At 37.9% G+C, this 18,043-nt stretch overlaps 1 protein-coding gene across 14 annotated transcripts in view; it reads right to left on the bottom strand.

The window, feature by feature from the left end:
• NPAS3 (neuronal PAS domain protein 3) overlaps positions 1 to 18,043 on the bottom strand; it is an 803,343-nt gene that overhangs the window by 610,727 nt on the left and 174,573 nt on the right. For 5 of the 14 annotated variants that reach the window (XM_060759362.2, XM_060759371.2, XM_060759387.2 and 2 more), the window contains one exon: positions 1,652 to 1,705. The exons of 4 other annotated variants lie outside the window; for them this stretch is intronic. In XM_060759362.2, coding sequence (XP_060615345.2) covers positions 1,652 to 1,705 — 54 coding nt within the window. Of the gene's footprint in view, positions 1 to 1,651; positions 1,706 to 8,891; positions 9,013 to 18,043 lie in introns of all 14 variants that reach the window. 5 more of the 14 variants (XM_060759402.2, XM_060759454.2, XM_060759394.2 and 2 more) reach the window with 2 other exon arrangements.

The following is an 18,043-nucleotide window of genomic DNA, read 5'->3' as shown; positions in this document are numbered from 1 at the left end:
CTCATTTACATTTAGCCATCCCATTTACCTAACAAGCAGGCTGATGTTTTCTGAGAGAGATAACCTACCCAACTTCTTAGTGCCTGTTTCTTACTGCCAGTTCACAGAAAATTTAATAATTTGATTTATTTAAAATGTTAATGAAATAATAAATAAAAATGATGTAATAAAAATAAAAAATTTTTTAAAAAATCCTCTCAAGCTCAGCTGGGAGGAATAAGGAAAAGGGCCTTTTTGATGGTTGCTCCCAGACTCTGAAAATCCCTTCCTAAGAAGACCAGGATGGCCCCATCCCTGCTTGTCTTTTGTAGGCAGGTAAAACGTACCTTTGCCATTGGACATTTATGGAATGATAAGAGAAAGGCTGCTGGGGATGGGTGCATAGTTTTTAAATGCATTTTTATGTTTTAATATTTTTATGTTTAATGCAGCACAAAAGGCTTAATTGTTTTTTTAATTTTAATACACATTCATTTGTTCTGTTTATTTGTGCTGTTAGCCGACTTGAGCCCCTATATTGGGAGAAAGGTGGGATAAAATATAGTAGGAGATTAAGCATAAATAAAAAATAAAGTTGCAGACAGTTGTTGCCCAATTCTCTGTGATTCTCTTCCTCCCATTATCTATCTACATTCCTTGTGCAGGTAGTTCATAGCCAAAACAAACACACTTTTGAAGCCCCTTCCACACAGATGTATAAATCTCACATTGAACTGGATTATATAGCAGTGTGGACTTTCCTGTTCAAAGCAGATATTGTGGATAAACGGCCTTGATATTCTGGGTTATGTGGCTGTGTGGAAGGGCCCTCAGAAGCAAACAGATACAGTGGTTGAGAAGATATTCATTCCAAGAAGATATCCCTTTACAAAAAACAAACACAATAGATGTGTAATTATCACAGTACCTACCACTATTCTTCAATTCCCTGTGACCCCATGCTTACAAATGTATTTATTCTAGCTTTAGTTTTTTTCTCAAATGTCACAATAAAATGCACAATAAATTGGTAACTGCCATAATCTGACACACTGTTCATTTACCTGGCCTGAGATCAACAGGGTTCAGTTCACAAAGTGGTAGTAATTACTACATATTAGAGAACTTTATCTTGATTACTGAGTTTTTGCCCCCTTGGCTTTTTAATCCCTATCCACACTACTTCCAAACCATTATACTCACTATAATCACAGCACTGTAATACTGTTATACAGATAAAAGCTTTGCAGAATTTATCCTGGTGTGAACACCATTTCTGCATTCACCGACTTATTTCTAGTTAGTGATTTGTCCAAAGTAAGACTGGCAGGCAACTATATGCACATCTGCAATCGTATGTGCATGCCTGTAGTTTATTCATAACTACACTTTTTGGAAAGCTTGGACATACATTCAAAAACTGAAAGCAACTGACAACCCATGTACACTCATCCAGAACAGATCCTAAAACAGAAGACTTCTTGTAGCAGCAGCAGCAACAGATCCTCTGCTTTTATAGGCAGCTGATCTGGAAAATAAGCTCTTTTGTTCAGAAGATGGAACAATAAACAAAGAGAACTTAGTTATTTATCTTTGGGAAATTGTTTCTTTAGTTTAATATGTCAAAGGATGGGAAGTAATCGCTCTCTGAAGTAGCATTAGAGCAACCTACCTGGGTGGGGTAACCCAAGAGTGGTGTCTTGTCATGGGCATGTCCAGACTTGTTCTAATGGGAAAAAATAATTTAGGGTTAACTCACGGGAGAATGGAGATAGCAGGAAGTTAATTGGATTACTTTTTAATGTTGCCATGTCAAGAAACAGCAATTAGCAAGAAGAGATGGCTACATAATATTTTGGATACCTGCCAAATGACTGTGGTTCACAGAGGCCTAAAAGTCATAGCAATTGTTCTCTAATCCCAAATCCCTACTTCGTTTCTTTTTGTGACATAGCCACATATGTCACAAGGAAATATCCCAGGGATGGGAAAGAAGGGATGAACACAGATTATCATGCCATTGGTAGAACGGGAAGAAATTTAGTTGCAAATATACACACAATTTGCATGAGAAAACAGACTCAAAATCATGGAGTTATAGAATTATATAGCTATAAGGGGCACAATTATTCTGCAGTTTCAATGGGAGATAAAAGGGCTTCAAATGGTATGAGAGAAAACAAAGGAGAACTGAAAGGGGGAAAACTAACAAAATCAATTGTCAGAAAGCTTTCTATTTTAGCTTTGGGAATATAATACTTCACACTCTATTCCTCTAAGTAAGAAACTCTGTTTCCCAAAATTGTTACATGGTTGCCACTTTTTCAAGGTTGGATTAAGAAGTATTGAGTCCCACAGTAATAATGAGATATCATTGCTGTCTATAATGATAAAAAGCTGAAATGAGCCATATGCTTTGTAACAGAAACATTCCCAACACTGTCAAGAAGAAAACAGTTCTCTACCATTCATAAACTGAGATAATTGACATTTCCTTACATTAAGGTATTAGTAAGACACCTTAACAGTTCTTTATTTTTTAGATTAAAAATATCCACAAAAAGGCCTTAGATTGATTTTCAAAGTTTCTTGATGGGACCCAGATTTAATTGTGCTTCCATGAAAAGAAGAGCTCCTTTTATCCACAGAAGGAACTGAGATCCAATGGGTACTCCGGTTCAAGGAAGACTGAATTGTGATTACTACTTCGTGCATTCAGCTGAAGCTGCCCATTACCACCTCCCATATTGTTGCCTTGCCCTCAAGAACTTCAAAGAGATACAGAAATTGGTAAAAAATATTTATTTTATTTGCAGTATTTGTATACTTCCCTTCTCCACACTGAAGGGGACTCTGGGCAGTTCACAGTGTTGGCAACAATTCAATGCCATCAATAAAAAATAGTATAAACATCAAAATTGACCCCTCGTGGGATGGTTCATGAGCACAATTCATCAAAACACTGAGTCCATCCTATTTATATTTTGCAGACTGTAATCAGTGACAGACCCCAAACATACCGCTTTATGTCTTTTACACAACCATATTTGTAACCAATAGATTAAAAAGGTAGTTTTATGGAGCGCTTTGTACAATTATATTAAGAACACCAGATGGACACAGGTATGTTGACACAAAGTGCATAGTCCCTTTCGCAAACTGAGCAAAATGCAATAATTAGACTGCAGAATTTTGAGTAAAGTACATTTCTTTACTTCTCTCTGAATATTTGATATAACACATTACCAATACTCTCCAGGAGTTGAAAATCTATCAAAATGGTTTCCTCCAGAAATTAATGGATGCAGGAGGATTCCTGGAATCTCTGGAGAATTTTTTTCAGCTGCTACTTTGCGAACCTGTCAAAGTTCTAGTTCATCTGTAGGAGAGGGAGCTGACCTGGTAATTGACATGATCACTCCTAAGGGACAGGATTGTACAGAGCTCAATCTACTTGCTTTCTGCAAAGCCTAGAGCAACAAAATGCTTTGAAATACAGAGTGTGTTCTGGTTAGAGGGTAAAATCTGGGGGAAATCCAATAAAATGTGTGCTAGAGCAGATTTTAAGGCCTATACTGTGGAGATAGGGACACTGAAGATATTGTTCTTCTCTACCACTACAGTAACACCACAATATTATCTAAGGAAGCTGTGCTGAGTAAAAAAAAATCTTTCATTCTGGGCACCAAAGCAGTGAGAGGGAATTCTCAGGATGTAAAATACTTTGGTAATATAATTGCTCACTTGCATTCCAACATGGAGTATAGACTGAGAATGGACTCTGGCGTTGTGATTTTAACAGGGGCTTGTTCTTGATACACTGAAGATATTTATGTATTAGGAAATGTGGTCTTTATCTGCCATAGATGTGGGTGAAACATGAGGAGAAAATGCTTTTGGAATATGGCCATACATCCCTGAAAACTCACAGCAACCCAGTGATTCTGGCCATGAAAGCCTTCAACAACACAGTATCTACACAGCCTACAAATGGGTAGGTTGTTCCTATGAAGTGCATATTCAGTATGAAAAAAATCTGTGTTTACATGGTTTATAGCTGACAACTGAATGACAATTTTAACATCTTCCCGAACTATGAAATAGCTACACAAAAAAATAAATTCTTAGTGCATAGATTGGGACTTGAGTTAATTATGTCAATGAGATGAAGTAAGCAAAATTTGCCTTTGTCGCAAGAATTTTATATACTAAAAAGATATAAAACACTTGTAATTGATTTTATTCAAATTAGAATGATTTTTGTCATTTCCTTATTCTTATTAATTAACAATGCCTCTTGATATTATCACATAGACAACAAAGAACTGAGTTCTTTACATAATGTATTATTTTTATTAATCTTGATATGTAGTGAAAATTTTTAAAGCAAAGGTAGTAAACTATCCTTAACAAGTAAAAGACTGTTACTATCTTTGACCGCTTATGACTTACAAATTTAAGTTGCATATCAAAATTTTGATGGAAAGACATTTGAATGTTTTATATCTGCATTATGGTTTCAGATTTATTTGAAACGTTGGTTATGTACACAGATTTCAGAATGCTTCTTCATATTGCCAAAATAATGCACAATATTTGCAAGGCCTTAATACAATGTATCTTTATAATCAAACATAGATTCTAGATTGTTATGTCAAAGGTGACATAATCCATTGGACCAAATGAACAGTATACCTTATAGAGGCAGTCACAAATTGCAAACAATTGTAGGTTTGTTCTTGTTGAATATGTGCATAAGTCACACACACCTCTATATATATTAGCTTTGGATAATATAGGGAAGGGTTAACACCCCTGTGATGTTTGTTTCGCCATCTGGGCCCCTTCAGAAGATTTCACCTCACTTTCTGTCCCTGTGATCATTTAATTTAGAAAAAAGTGGCTTGTTGTAGAAACAAGGATTGAGAATAAAGCTTCAGTGGAAACACATTTTTCCCCATGATAACTTTCAGCAGTGAACTTCCCTTCTGAGGGGTAGATTTCTCAAACTTCCTGTTGTCTCAACCCCATTCTTAACTATGAGTAGTTTCTAAGTTGTATGTTTGTAACTCAGAGGCTGCCTATATAGTATTTGTTCACACAATGACCTACCAAATCAGAAACCCATCAGTAAAAAGCCTCATATGGGAAACCTACATGTATGAAATGTCACTTCCCCAGTTTTGTTTTGCAAAAACTTTTTTTCAGAAGCATACTGTTCCTTTATATTAGAGGAAATAAATAGACAGTATGATTAGTAATCACTATGGGAAAGGCTGTCAGTATGAATAAGGCTGTTAACCTCATGGGTAAGGTTGTCAATACTAGTTGCTATCTTGTACCCTTATAAAGCCATGTAAATTGGCTCCAACTCCTGAATATCTTGTTTTCACAAATTCCACCATTTATCTATATACTCTATGAAGAGCTACTTCCTTCTTCCCCTCCAAAACCACCAACTGTTGATCTTCAGTAGATGATCTAGGACAGTAGTGGTGAACCTATGGCATGCATTCCACAAGGGCCACGTATGCCAGAAGTGGCACATAGCACCCTCCATCCTGGCACATGTGCCATTGCCTGCCCCTTGCTTGCCATCACATCCCCACTTGCCCACTCACTTTCCCATTTCCCCATTCACCTGTTTCCCTGCCCCTCTTGCCTGCTTGCCTGCTCACTTGCTCACCCAGCTGCTCATTGCATGCCATCCCACCCCTGCTCACATGCTTGCTCACCCCACTTGCTTGATTGCCCATTTGTCCACCCCTTGCTCACTCATCTGCTTGCTCACCCCCACCCACCACTGAATGTTAGCCCGCTTGCCTTCCCCCACTTACCTGCTCACTTGCTTGTCTGCCCCTGCTCCCTCACCCAATTAGTCTTTTGCACAGCCTCACGTCCTACTCATGTTCACCCTATGCAGAACATGCAGTTTTTCCCCATTTGGACTGTGAGATCTTCCTATGCTTCACAATATTGAATGTCATGAAAGGAAATAATTGAAATAGTGAAGGAACAACAGTGATATTGCATTCATTGAAATGTTTTTCTGTCAATGAAAACAGACAATCCATTTATTATTCAAGCACAATGAAACTATGGGAGGTAAAGGTCGTTCCCTGACATTAAGTCCAGTCATGTCTGACTCTGGGGGTTGGTGCTCATCTCCATTTCTAAGCTGAAGAGCCAGTGTTGTCCATAGACATCTCCAAGGTCATGTGGCAGGCATGACTGCATGGAGCGCTGTTACCTTCCCACTGGAGCGGTACCTATTGATGTACACACATTTGCATGTTTTTGAACTGCTAGGTTGGCAGAAGCTAGGGCTGACAGCGAAAGCTCACGCCGCTCCCCGGAATCGAACCTGAGACCTTTCAGTCAACAAGCTCAGCAGCTCAGCGCTTTAACCCACTGTGCCACCAGGGGCTCCAACTATGGGAGACATCCACTATATGTCTCAATCATAGGCAAATTTAACCTGCTGTAATTATACTTTATCAACTGCGTGTGATAAAATTCTTACTGTGGGGAGAGAAAATAGTTGTTTAGTATATCTAGAAATTGTACACTTTTTATGGCCAGCATATGATATCACAGTGGATGAAGTATCCACTGTATATGAGAGCAACCAGTGTCAACTATACAATACGTTATTCTTTAGTTTAAGCACACATTTTTAATGTGTAATTACTTACCAGGAGGTTTCTTATAATGAGGTTTATCTTTTAGATGATTTTAACCTATCATTTCAACGGGATTATCTCACTTGAATTTTAACATTTTATGATTTTTAGCTGATTTCTTTTGTGAACTACTTTTAGAATACTGAGGCAAAGCTGGCACTTGGCTGCACTTTTACCCAGCCCATCACCTTTTAACTACTTCAATCGATGGCTTTAAAATATTATTAGTGAATGTTTTTACTCTGTTTTTAGATGTTTCTAATCTTGTATTTATTATTTTTACCATCTTTGAGATGTGCTGAAAATAAATCTCTAGTAAGAATAATAAATAAATAAATAAATAATTTTATTTCTTACTCCCCTCCCCTCATTGTTCAAGGCAGGTTACAACATGACTAAAACACACAATCATAAAAATTTTATCAAATACACATATCCAAATATTTATATGAAATTCATATATTAAAATACACAGAACATCGATTAAATTATAATCAACACAATTCTCAACAGTGAATTGACAGTGTTATGACAGTGATCATCCACTAAGGGAATCATAGCAGTCTCAACAGAATCCTACTCTGAAGCCAGATTGAAATGGGTCAAGTGAGTATGTGTCATCCAAGACTGTCACCTTGCCCAAAAAAGGAAGGTTAAAGACTCATCTGTAATTATTAAAGTCTAGAGGATCCAGGGAAGACTATTTCAGCAGTGGTCTAACTACTAATTATTTTAAGCAAGTTGGAAAGTTCCCCTCTCTGAGAGATTTTATTTGAGATCAAATTGCATCTCCTCCCTCAATGACCAACCAAGAGGGGCAGGGATAAAAAAGCACGTTGTCTCTTTACTGGACCCAGCAGATTATCCAGGTCAACAGTACTTCTTCTCTAGGAAATAATTCAGTTAAATGATCTTTTTCTTTCCTACTACGAAAGCTATTGCAATAATCTAGCAAACATCTGATAAAAGCACAAAAGGAATTTAGAATGATAAAATAAAATCCTTCCATTTACTATACAAGGTCGAAGAAATCTTTCTTTTCAAAATGAGAGACATAGATGAACAAAAACAATGTTGTTGGGTTTTTTTTAAAACAAAAGAAAAAGTAAAGACTAAGCATCACATTGAGAGCAAAACAAAAAAACAAAAACAAAACCCAAAAACACCCAAGGCACAAATCCTAGTTCACTTCAAATCTTTTAAACTAAGGGATATTTCCAACAGTCTTATCCAGAAACCAGGTTTAGCAGTGGTACTCACTGTAAGCAAAAGCTTGTAAAAAGGTAAGCTTCCCTGGTTTCTCTTCGAAACCAAATGTGAGTCAGAACACATCCCTAAAATATAAACAAAATAATCTCTCTCTCATTCCCCCCCACACACACACTGACTAGTTGCAAAAATAAAGACAGACAGCAAAAAGCATAATAAAAACCTAAACTCTACAACATTTAATTTAATTTCTATGAAGTTATGTGTTTCTTGACTACATTATTTCACATCTCTGTATCAGCATCAAGCACTAATGATATTCTGACCATTTTTTAAAAATGTACAAAATATTTTGGTTCTATCTATTAGAAAACTAAAAAGAAGGGAAATGCATATAAGAGCATATGCTTTAGGAAGCAGAAAATCTGAGTTTCAATCTATAGTATCTTCAGTTACAAGACATCTGCTAACAACGCAAGGAAAGACCTAGGATATGAAGAAAGCCAGTGATTGTAAGACAATATTGGTGTAATTGTGCTAATTTGAGTATCATCTTGTTTTATATGTTCAGAGAGAAATCAAAAATATCTGTGATAATAGATTATTTTATAGCAATAACCTAGCTGGTTATCACCATATACAACAGAAATACATAGTACCTTTAGAAGGCATTAAGCATTTCAATGAGCTTTTGGACTATACCAGATTTATCTGACCACACTCCATGACATGCTCTCATAAAGAGTTAAGTATGAACTTAAATTCTAAAGATGACGAAAAACAATGTCTACTCATATGAGCAACCCGGAATATCCTCCTAAATTGTTCCCAAAACTCATTAACTCATATACCTCTCCCTGACATCCCACTCCACCATCGACTTAAGGTTCTACAACTTAACATTGCAGAGGTGCCAGTAGTGTAAAACCACCATCCATTCTGTTCCTACTTACCACCTGTTTTCAGTAGGTAGGCTTAATTTAGGAGACTATCATAACATGGACAACATGGATTGCCTACCTATACTGGGAGACTGAGGCTGGCAGCTGGCCCATGTTGGAAGGGTCCATCAGGCATGGGTTTCTGGGAGAGGCAATTACCACTGTCAAGCAGGCATAGGCTGATGAGTCAGTAGCAGTCCCTAGGAGAGGGCAAAAAGCAGACAAGGGAAGATGGGAGTCAAGGGCAGGGGAAAAAGGGTCAAGCAGGTATAGGATGAAGAGAACAGATCCCTAGTAGAAGGCCTAAGAGCAGGAAATGACTTGACACAGGAAGGTTTATAGAAGGCTGTAATTCCGTTGGAATTAGTGCTCAGTGCCAAGAAAGGTGTCATCATTCACTGCAGAAACGTTGGTAGGTGTGTGGTCTATTCTGTAGGCCTTCTGTTTTGTCTGAATTTGTAATATTACAAACTTCAAAAAAGAACAAATTGTCAATAGAAATAAGAGTACTCCTTTGACCTTTTGAGAACTAGCATCCTCTAAATCAGTGGTTCTCAACCTGTGGGTCCCCAGGTATTTTGGCCTACAACTCCCAGAAATCCCTGCCAGTTTACCAGCTGCTAGGATTTCTGGGAGCTGAAGGCCAAAATATCTGGGGACCCATAGGTTGAGAACTACTGTTCTAAATATTCTGGTAAAGTTATTTCTAGGATTTGGTCTCTTCACAATTATTCCAGTCCCAAAATAGCTGGCTAAGCTTGAAAGGGTTAGTTGTAATATTTTGAGTGATATTGATTCCAGTTAGATTTAAATGTAACTCCCTTTTCTTAGTATTGACAATGCAGTTTAGAGACACATCACTTCTACCAAGCAGATCATTCTAATATTAAGACTGCCAACTAACCCATGTTAAAAAGAATGCAAATCACAATAATCTCTGTGGCTCTGATTTCTAAATGACAATTTTATATAATATCAAGACTATAAAAATCAACAGTTAAATCAATGTGGTTGAGTATCTTACGACTTTATCACGTGCATATCTTCTCAAGACTGAAGTGCCACTAAGATCACTTGGAGATTTCAGTGTGCAACAAATTGCAGTCTAAAAGTGTTATTCAAATTAAACTTGCTATGAATACCTACAATATGGTGGATTTATTTTATTTTATTTTACCTATTTTAATTTTATTTATTTATTTTTGAAATATACTTCTATTTCGGTCAATTTTAAGACAAAAAGAGAAGTATTTCAGAAGACACAAACTCACTTCTGGATATTAATTTCCTCAGATTAACTTTATTCACTGAGAGTGAGCAAACAAAATAATCTGTCAGTAATCGTACTAAGAACCTGATCTGTCAGACCAAGAGACTTTTAGATCATCATTCTGAAGTCTTCTGGAGTAACTTAGAATCATAGAATCATAGACTCATAGAATCATAGAATCAAAGAGCTGGAAGAGACCTCATGGGCCATCCAGTCCAACCCCCTGCCAAGAAACAGGAATATTGCATTCAAATCACCCCTGACAAATGGCCATCCAGCCTCTGCTTAAAAGCTTCCAAAGAAGGAGCCTCCACCGCACTCCGAGGCAGAGGCACTTCACTTGTCACTTCTTTCCAAGATGAAGAGGAAGCATTAGTGAGCACTCTCTGTGTTCGTCCACTTAACCAATTACAGATCCACCTCACCGTAGTTTTGCCTAGCCCACATTGGACTAGTTTCCTTGCCAGAAGGTCATGGGGGACCTTGTCGAAGGCCTTACTGAAATCCAGGTATGCTACATCCACGGCATTCCCCGCATCTACCCAGCTTGTAGCTCTATCGAAGAAAGAGATCAGATTAGTCTGGCATGACTTGTTTTTGATAAATCCATGTTGACTATTAGCGATGACTGCATTTGTTTCTAAGTGTTTGCAGACCGCTTCCTTAACAATCTTTTCCAGAATCTTGCCCGGTATCGACGTGAGGCTGACCGGACGGTAGTTGTTTGGGTCATCCTTTTTTCCCTTCTTGAAGATTGGGACCACATTGGCCCTCCTCCAATCTGCTGGAACTTGCAATTTTCTACTCTGTAATTTAACTGGAATCTAATCACCTAATTAAAAATAAAATGAATAAACAATTCAGACATAAACCATGTGCTCCCATGTGAACCTTTCTGGCTTGGCAGGAATGTAAGAGTGGGCTTCTTGGAGACTTCTCCAAGGTGGGAAACTCCCTATAAAAAAAGTTAAAATGACCTTCTCCCTATTATGCTCCTGGCAGCAAGACCTCTATTTAGACAACTATTTACCTGGAAGCTGTGTTTTATTTGAGTTTTGCTCTGTTCTTTCTTTCTTTGATTTATTTTCCATCTGTTTCATGTTTTAATTGTAATTGCAATAGTTTTATTAGATGATGGCTCTTTGTTATTTCAGTCAAATAATACATAAGAGCCAATGATAAATCCCATTAAAACACAGAATGTAGAATGTCAAATCGTTTCAGCAGAGGCAAATTACTGCATTCTAAGCTATGAATTTACCTTGATACAGAAGTTCTTGCGAGCAAAGGAAATCTAGTATATTTGGGTTCAACAACATACAGGCAGCCCTCAGATTATGAACAAGATAGATTCTGTATGTTTGTTCTTAAGTTGAATTTGTATGTAAGTCAGAACAGATACATTCTTAAGGGGAACTCATTTTCTGTCCCTGTGATCATGGATTTTGGAAAATTTGGCTTGTTGTAGAAACAAGGATTGGTGATAAAACTTCAGTGGAGACACCTTTTCCTCATGATAACTCTTTCAGAGCTATGTTCAATAATAGGTCTCTAATTAATTAAATGGTAGAATACTGTAGTAAAAATGTAGAAAAAATAGTCCCCAAAATCGAATAATAATAAATGCTTGTTTAATGAAATAACATAAAACAATAAAATAAAATAATTAAAAAATTAAAATAGGAAATAGTAAAACTTGTAAAATTACTTAAATGCTAAAAATTCTCTATGGATTTGCATTGTAGCATAGAAAAATCTTGTAAATGTCAGAGCTAGAGAAAATCCCAGAGTCAAGATATATTCCACACAAAGATTTATAGAGCAATGTCCAGTCTTTGAAGGAATAATTTCACTAATCGGCAGCCTTTTGTGTCAATCATCTTCTTCAGAGACTGGTCAGATGTAAGTACCCCCTAACTTCAGGCTCTATTTTTCTTTATTATTTCTTGGTCCTTGCACCTTCTCCTTCTTACTCCTTACTTTTAGTTCAACTCCTTCTCAGTATCAGAGTAATTCTCACAACAAATAAATGAAAGCATTTGAGTCTGCAGCCACCATGAGGCTGAGAATGCCAACACGGAGAAGAACTTATAAGAAACATCACCTTGTAGTAAAATAATATTTTGATGAATCCATTACAATGATTTTAGAATAAAACCAAATCCTTAGAATGCTGGAACAGGTCCAAATAACAAAGTACAAATGAAAAGCAATTTCACTGCTAACAAGATAAGTGGAATTCTATCAGATCATCTGAATAATATCCCTACTTTGGTTGCTCCTAATTACCGTTCCAATTCATCCCATACATTCCCATAGGCACTAGCCAATACCCCTCCCCTCAAAATGGATACAATTGGCACAGTAATGCAAGAGCAGCAAACATGTTCCTGGTCACAGTTACCACTTCTATGTAACATCTCCAGGTCTAGGAGCAACTTTAATATAGCAAAATAGGGAAGCACACGTTCACTTACTTTTATCTAACAAAAAACAAACAAACATCATTATCATCCTTTTGAAGGGTTTGACACTTTTAAACACTTTTTTGGACTATCTACAAGAATGTAAAAAAATGCATTTTTTTTCAAAAGCCATTGGGTTTTGAACAAAAATGTAAATGTTATGTTTACCATGCTCATATGCAAGAGACCAGTGTGGTTTAATCCCACTTATCACCTGGTGAAATTGTGTCTACGCTTCCTAGGGAGCAAAAGAGCCATTTTGAGAAAAAGAAAGAAAAATCCTAAATACTGCCTTCATAGGTTGAACAAAGGGAGAGGAGCACTATACTCACTATGTTAAGGTCAGAAAGACTTTCTTCCAAAAAAAAAAAAGTGGGGGGTTTCACCTCTGAAACCATACTGCACCTTTAAGGTAGTCATTAATACTGATAAACTTTATTCTACTGATAGATACGAAGAGCATATCCTGTCCTACTCAAACTATGAGAGAAGGGGTCATAATATATTAAAAGAAAACATGTACAAAAAGTGAAATGTATATATAAAAAAGTAATAGAGCTAAATACTAAATGCCTGCATGAATAAAATATTTCACATTTTTGTGTGAAAACCACAGAATATTGAAAAACACAGCACACACTTTGACATGCAATAAAAACATCCTCTTGGCTCGGATACTGGGTCAATTGTAGATATTTCTGAATGGTGCAATAAGCCAAAAATAGTACATACTGTGGTTTAGACTGCCTAATGACACTGTTATTTTTGGCCTCTCCTAAGATATAAAATCTATGCCATAGTTCATCTGCTTTATTCATGTTTCTTGGAAGTTCAGCCTTGTCCAACATGCACCTCATCTTCAGGATGTGTCTTCTGGGAAACTAATTTCAGTTACTGGAAGCAGCAGATGAAAAACACTACATAGCTAAGCTCACACCATGGAAGAAGGAATGTGGGATTTAATGAAAAATCTAGGAGGTTCAACAAACTCCTGAGGTTCTCAGATTTTACTGATAAGCTTGGTTTCAAGGGGTGTGTGTCTTGAAAACATGTTCACGGCTTTAAAAAACACACAACATAAGCAATAGAGAAAAAGTGTCAAACAGGCAAACTGGCCTAAAACTGAAGGACCATAAAGCGATCTCATCATTAGCAGACACAACAGCACAATTGCCTCTGAAAGCTTTATTTTGCACTTTAAACCAATAAAACCATCAAAGGAAGACAAAGGTATCACTTTCCCCTTCTAGGTCTTTGTTGATAAAGAGCTTTCAAAAGAACATTCAGCTTTTAAGACTTCAGCCTCATTTATGTAAAATGAAACCTGCTCCATCCCAAACTAAAGAGAAACAGCCTGGGTCACTACCCTTCTTAGAAACTCGAGATAAGTTGGGATGGACAGGTTGCTTACCTGTAACTTTGTTTCTATGAGTGGTCATCCATAAATTCACATAACTGGGCTATAGTGCACTTGCACAGTGCCCTAACATATCTTTCAAAGTCTTTAGCAGTTTAAATTTTGGTGGTAACTCCGCCCCTTCTCCTCCAGGCATAAATATGCCCGCTCATAGGCAGGCTCCTCCATTTTATGTCCACAGCTACAACCTCTGAGAATAGTGACATGAGCCAGCAGGAAAGAAGGACGTGGTTGTGTGAATTCATGGATGACCACTTGAGGAAACACAGTTACAGGTAAGCAACCTGTCCTTTGTCTTTATGGTCTCACAACTGGAGAGTAGTAAGCTAAAGTATAGGAGGGAACATGTCACACCAGATAATATGAAGTGAACCAGTTTCAACATTTATTGGAGCATCTATAAGAACACCAATTTGAACAATATGCATAAAGCATTCAACGTAAATGTATACCTGGCACAAAAAAATGTGAAACAGTAAGTTCAATAAAGTGCAATAAAACTTGAAAAGTAGTGCTTCAATTACAAAGGTAATAATAGACATGACTAACTTGATAAACAAATCTGGGTCTAGTGATGGGCAAGAGAGATGTTTTCCTGGCTAAGTGTGGAGAAGGCAGAACGATCCTTGTCAGAAAGCTTTGCAAAGAAGGTGGCTGCCTTCTCTCAAATGTAAATTTGATAAACCCCTATATAGGCTCCATATTTAGCATTCAGATGAGGAGGGAAGTGGCAGAATAAAGCTTTCTCCCTATTGAGTCAAACCACCTATCTTCTTCATCGGCTAGGGTAGAGAGGGAACTGGAGGCTTGTGATGCCTTGACCACAACAGAGTTAGGTTGGGGGTGTTTGAAGAGCCACCCATGGTCGGCATTATCCACCTTGTACTAGGATTCAATTTCTTTAGACGTCAGGGAAATTGACAAAGTAGATTGTCAGGAGGCCTTTAGATACTTAAGAAGGTAAGATTTTAAGAAGGTAAGCAATTTTGTTGGAGGGGTCTAATTTTGGACCTTCAGGAACACCGGGTCACCAGCATTGAATGTTTGCTATTTTTTTGTAAATCACCCTGAGTCCCTTCAGTGAGAGAGGGTGGGTTATAAATAAGGTTTTATTGTTATTATTATTATTTTCATGAAATCTGAAGGAAGACTGCTTGAGTTTGAGTCTAAGAGCAGCTACCATGTGAATAACTTGATCAATGAAACCTTTAATGTTGTCAGTCAGGTAAGAAGGCTAAATATTAAATACATTCAGGGTTGAAGAGCATCTGCAATTGAAAGGGTCCACCACCTGGTGAGTTGCTTGAGCAAATCTCATACTCTGGCATCCCTTCTGAGGGGTACTTTCTATGAAATTCAGGATAATGCCTTACAATACTCAGAACAGATTCCTGGTGATGCTGCCCAAAATTAATTGTCACAGCAGAAAAGTGTGGCTCCAAGTAGTGGGAGGGGATGGAATACTAGAAGTTCCCACAATCTCAAAAAGAAGTTTCAGTTACTGTTTAGCTTAACAGTAAAATAGTCCCTTAATCTTTCACATTTCAAAGAGATATTTAAATTAAGCTTCCTTTCTTAAATTAGACAAAGTTTAACCTAATATTTAATGAGAATGGAAAAAAAGCTGGGTACTCCGAACAGCTGATAATATGTTCAGAAGCTGGGTGCAATGAGTGGTATGTTCTGACTGAAAGCAAAAATGTCAGACTATGTGAAAGAGTGGAAAACCTATATTCCTTTGTTTAATTCCATCTATTCCTTCAAATGTCTAATAAGGTGTCGGGATATCAAATAGTGGACATTCTCCCCACGGACAAATTAATTCAAGTTTCCAGTGCCAATTGAACTATACCCAAGTGTATTAAAAGAACTGGTAGAAGTAATCTCAGAAACTCTGGCAATAACCTTCAAGAATTCCTGGAGAAAAGAAGAAGTCCCAGTAGATCTGGAGGAGAGTAAATGTCCACATTTTCAAAAAGCAGTAAAGGAAGGACACTGAGCTAAACAATTACTGCCCACTCAACCTGCCATCAATAACAGGAAAAATGAAGTCACTACCATTTTCTCAAAAACAGACAATGCCAGATTATTCTTATTTTTATAGAATCAGAAGTTTGGTAGATGAAGACAATGATGTGAATTTCAGGAATATATCTGCAAACCAACTACAGTTGGCTTTCCACATTTACCGGTTTGGTATGCACAGATTTGATTATTTGCTGGTGTGCCACTCCCCCAAAGCTTACAGGTGTGCAGGCTTCATGGGGCAATTGGAAGGCTCTTCACTGCCCCCACCCTCACCCCATAGCTTTGAGGAGAGGGTGTAAGCAATTAAGTGCTTACTAGCTGTCCCATGAGGCTTGCCAATGTATACGCTTTGCTGCTTCTCCCCTCTTTCCATGGCCTTCAGCTCTTCTTTTCCTTCTCTTTAATAGGATGGGCAACTATACATTTCCCACATTAAATTACCTCCATTCACATCTGAGCCTTTCCCTAAATTGTGATCTATAGTAAATGTATTGTCAAAGGCTTTCATGGCCGGAATCACTGGGTTGTTGTAGGTTTTTCGGGCTATATGGCCATGTTCTAGAAGCATTCTCTCCTGATGTTTCACCTGCATCTATGACAAGCATCCTCAGAGGTCTTTAGTAAAGTGGCTAAAGTAGTAAAGTTTAATAAAGTTACTAAAGTTAGTAAAGTTGCATCTCTTCAGATCAACATTTTGGTAACGAAAAGAATAAAAATTGAGGGTGTTAGAAGATTCAGAGAGCCACTGAGTGGAAATGTTCTCACTTTCTGTATGCATGTAACCATTCACTTTTAGAATTTATTTCTGTTAGTTTTGCATCACTAATTACTTAAAGTTGGCAACAAAATATGAAACTCTGGATAGAAATGGATCATTATCAGATACACATTGGTTGTTAGTTATAATGTTGTTGTCGAAGGCTTTCGTGGCTGGAATCATTGGGTTACTTTAAGGTTTTCGGGCTGTATGGCCATGTTCCAGAAACATTCTCTCCTGAGGTCAGAAAAGCTGCAGGACCGAGAACAAGCCATGAGAGTAAAGACAAAGATCCATCCAGAGGAAAAGTGTTCTTGCCATACATCAAGGGAACCACTGACTACATACTAAAGCTGATGAGAAAACACAACATACAAACAATCTACAGACCCACTAAGAAAATCCAACAAACGCTACATTCAGCATAGGACACGAGGGATCCTCTCACCTCTGCAGGAGTCTACCGTGTACCATGCAGCTGTGGACAAGTCTACATAGGGACCATCAAACGCAGCGCCCAAACACGAATGAAGGAACATGAAAGGCACTGCAGACTAATTCAGTCAGAGAAGTCAGCCATAGAAGAACATCTGATGAACCAACCTGGACACCACATATTATTTGAGAACCCAGAAATGCTGAACCAGTCTAACAAGTACCATGGCAGACTACACAGAAAAGCCATTAAAACCCACAAGCATGTGGACAATTTCAACAGAAAGGAAGAAACCATGAAAATGAACAAAATCTGGCCACCAGTATTTAAAAAACTCTAAAATCATAACCGTATATAAAGACAGGGGAGCTCCAGAAAAGAAAAATCAGGGACGGCTAATCATAGAATCAAAGAGTTGGAAGAGACCTCATGGGCCATCCAGTCCAACCCGCTGCCAAGAAGCAGGAATATTGCATTCAAATCACCCCTGACAAATGGCCATCCAGCCTCTGCTTAAAAGCTTCCAAAGAAGGAGCCTCCACCACACTCCGGGGCAGAGAGTTCCACTGCTGAACGGCTCTCACAGTCAGGAAGTTCTTCCTAATGTTCAGATGGAATCTCCTCTCTTGTAGTTTGAAGCCATTGTTCCGCGTCCTAGTCTCCAAGGAAACAGAAAACAAGCTTGCTCCCTCCTCCCTGTGGCTTCCTCTCACATATTTATACATGGCTATCATATCTCCTCTCAGCCTTCTCTTCTTCAGGCTAAACATGCCCAGTTCCCTAAGCCGCTCCTCATAGGGCTTGTTCTCCAGACCCTTGATGATTTTAGTCGCCCTCCTCTGGACACATTCCAGCTTG

This window comes from Anolis sagrei, chromosome 1 (genome assembly GCF_037176765.1).
Source record: "Anolis sagrei isolate rAnoSag1 chromosome 1, rAnoSag1.mat, whole genome shotgun sequence".
NCBI classification, from domain to species: Eukaryota; Metazoa; Chordata; class Lepidosauria; order Squamata; family Dactyloidae; genus Anolis; species Anolis sagrei.
The sequence above is the reverse complement of the archived record's forward strand: the minus strand, read 5'-3'. Positions and strand labels throughout refer to the sequence as shown.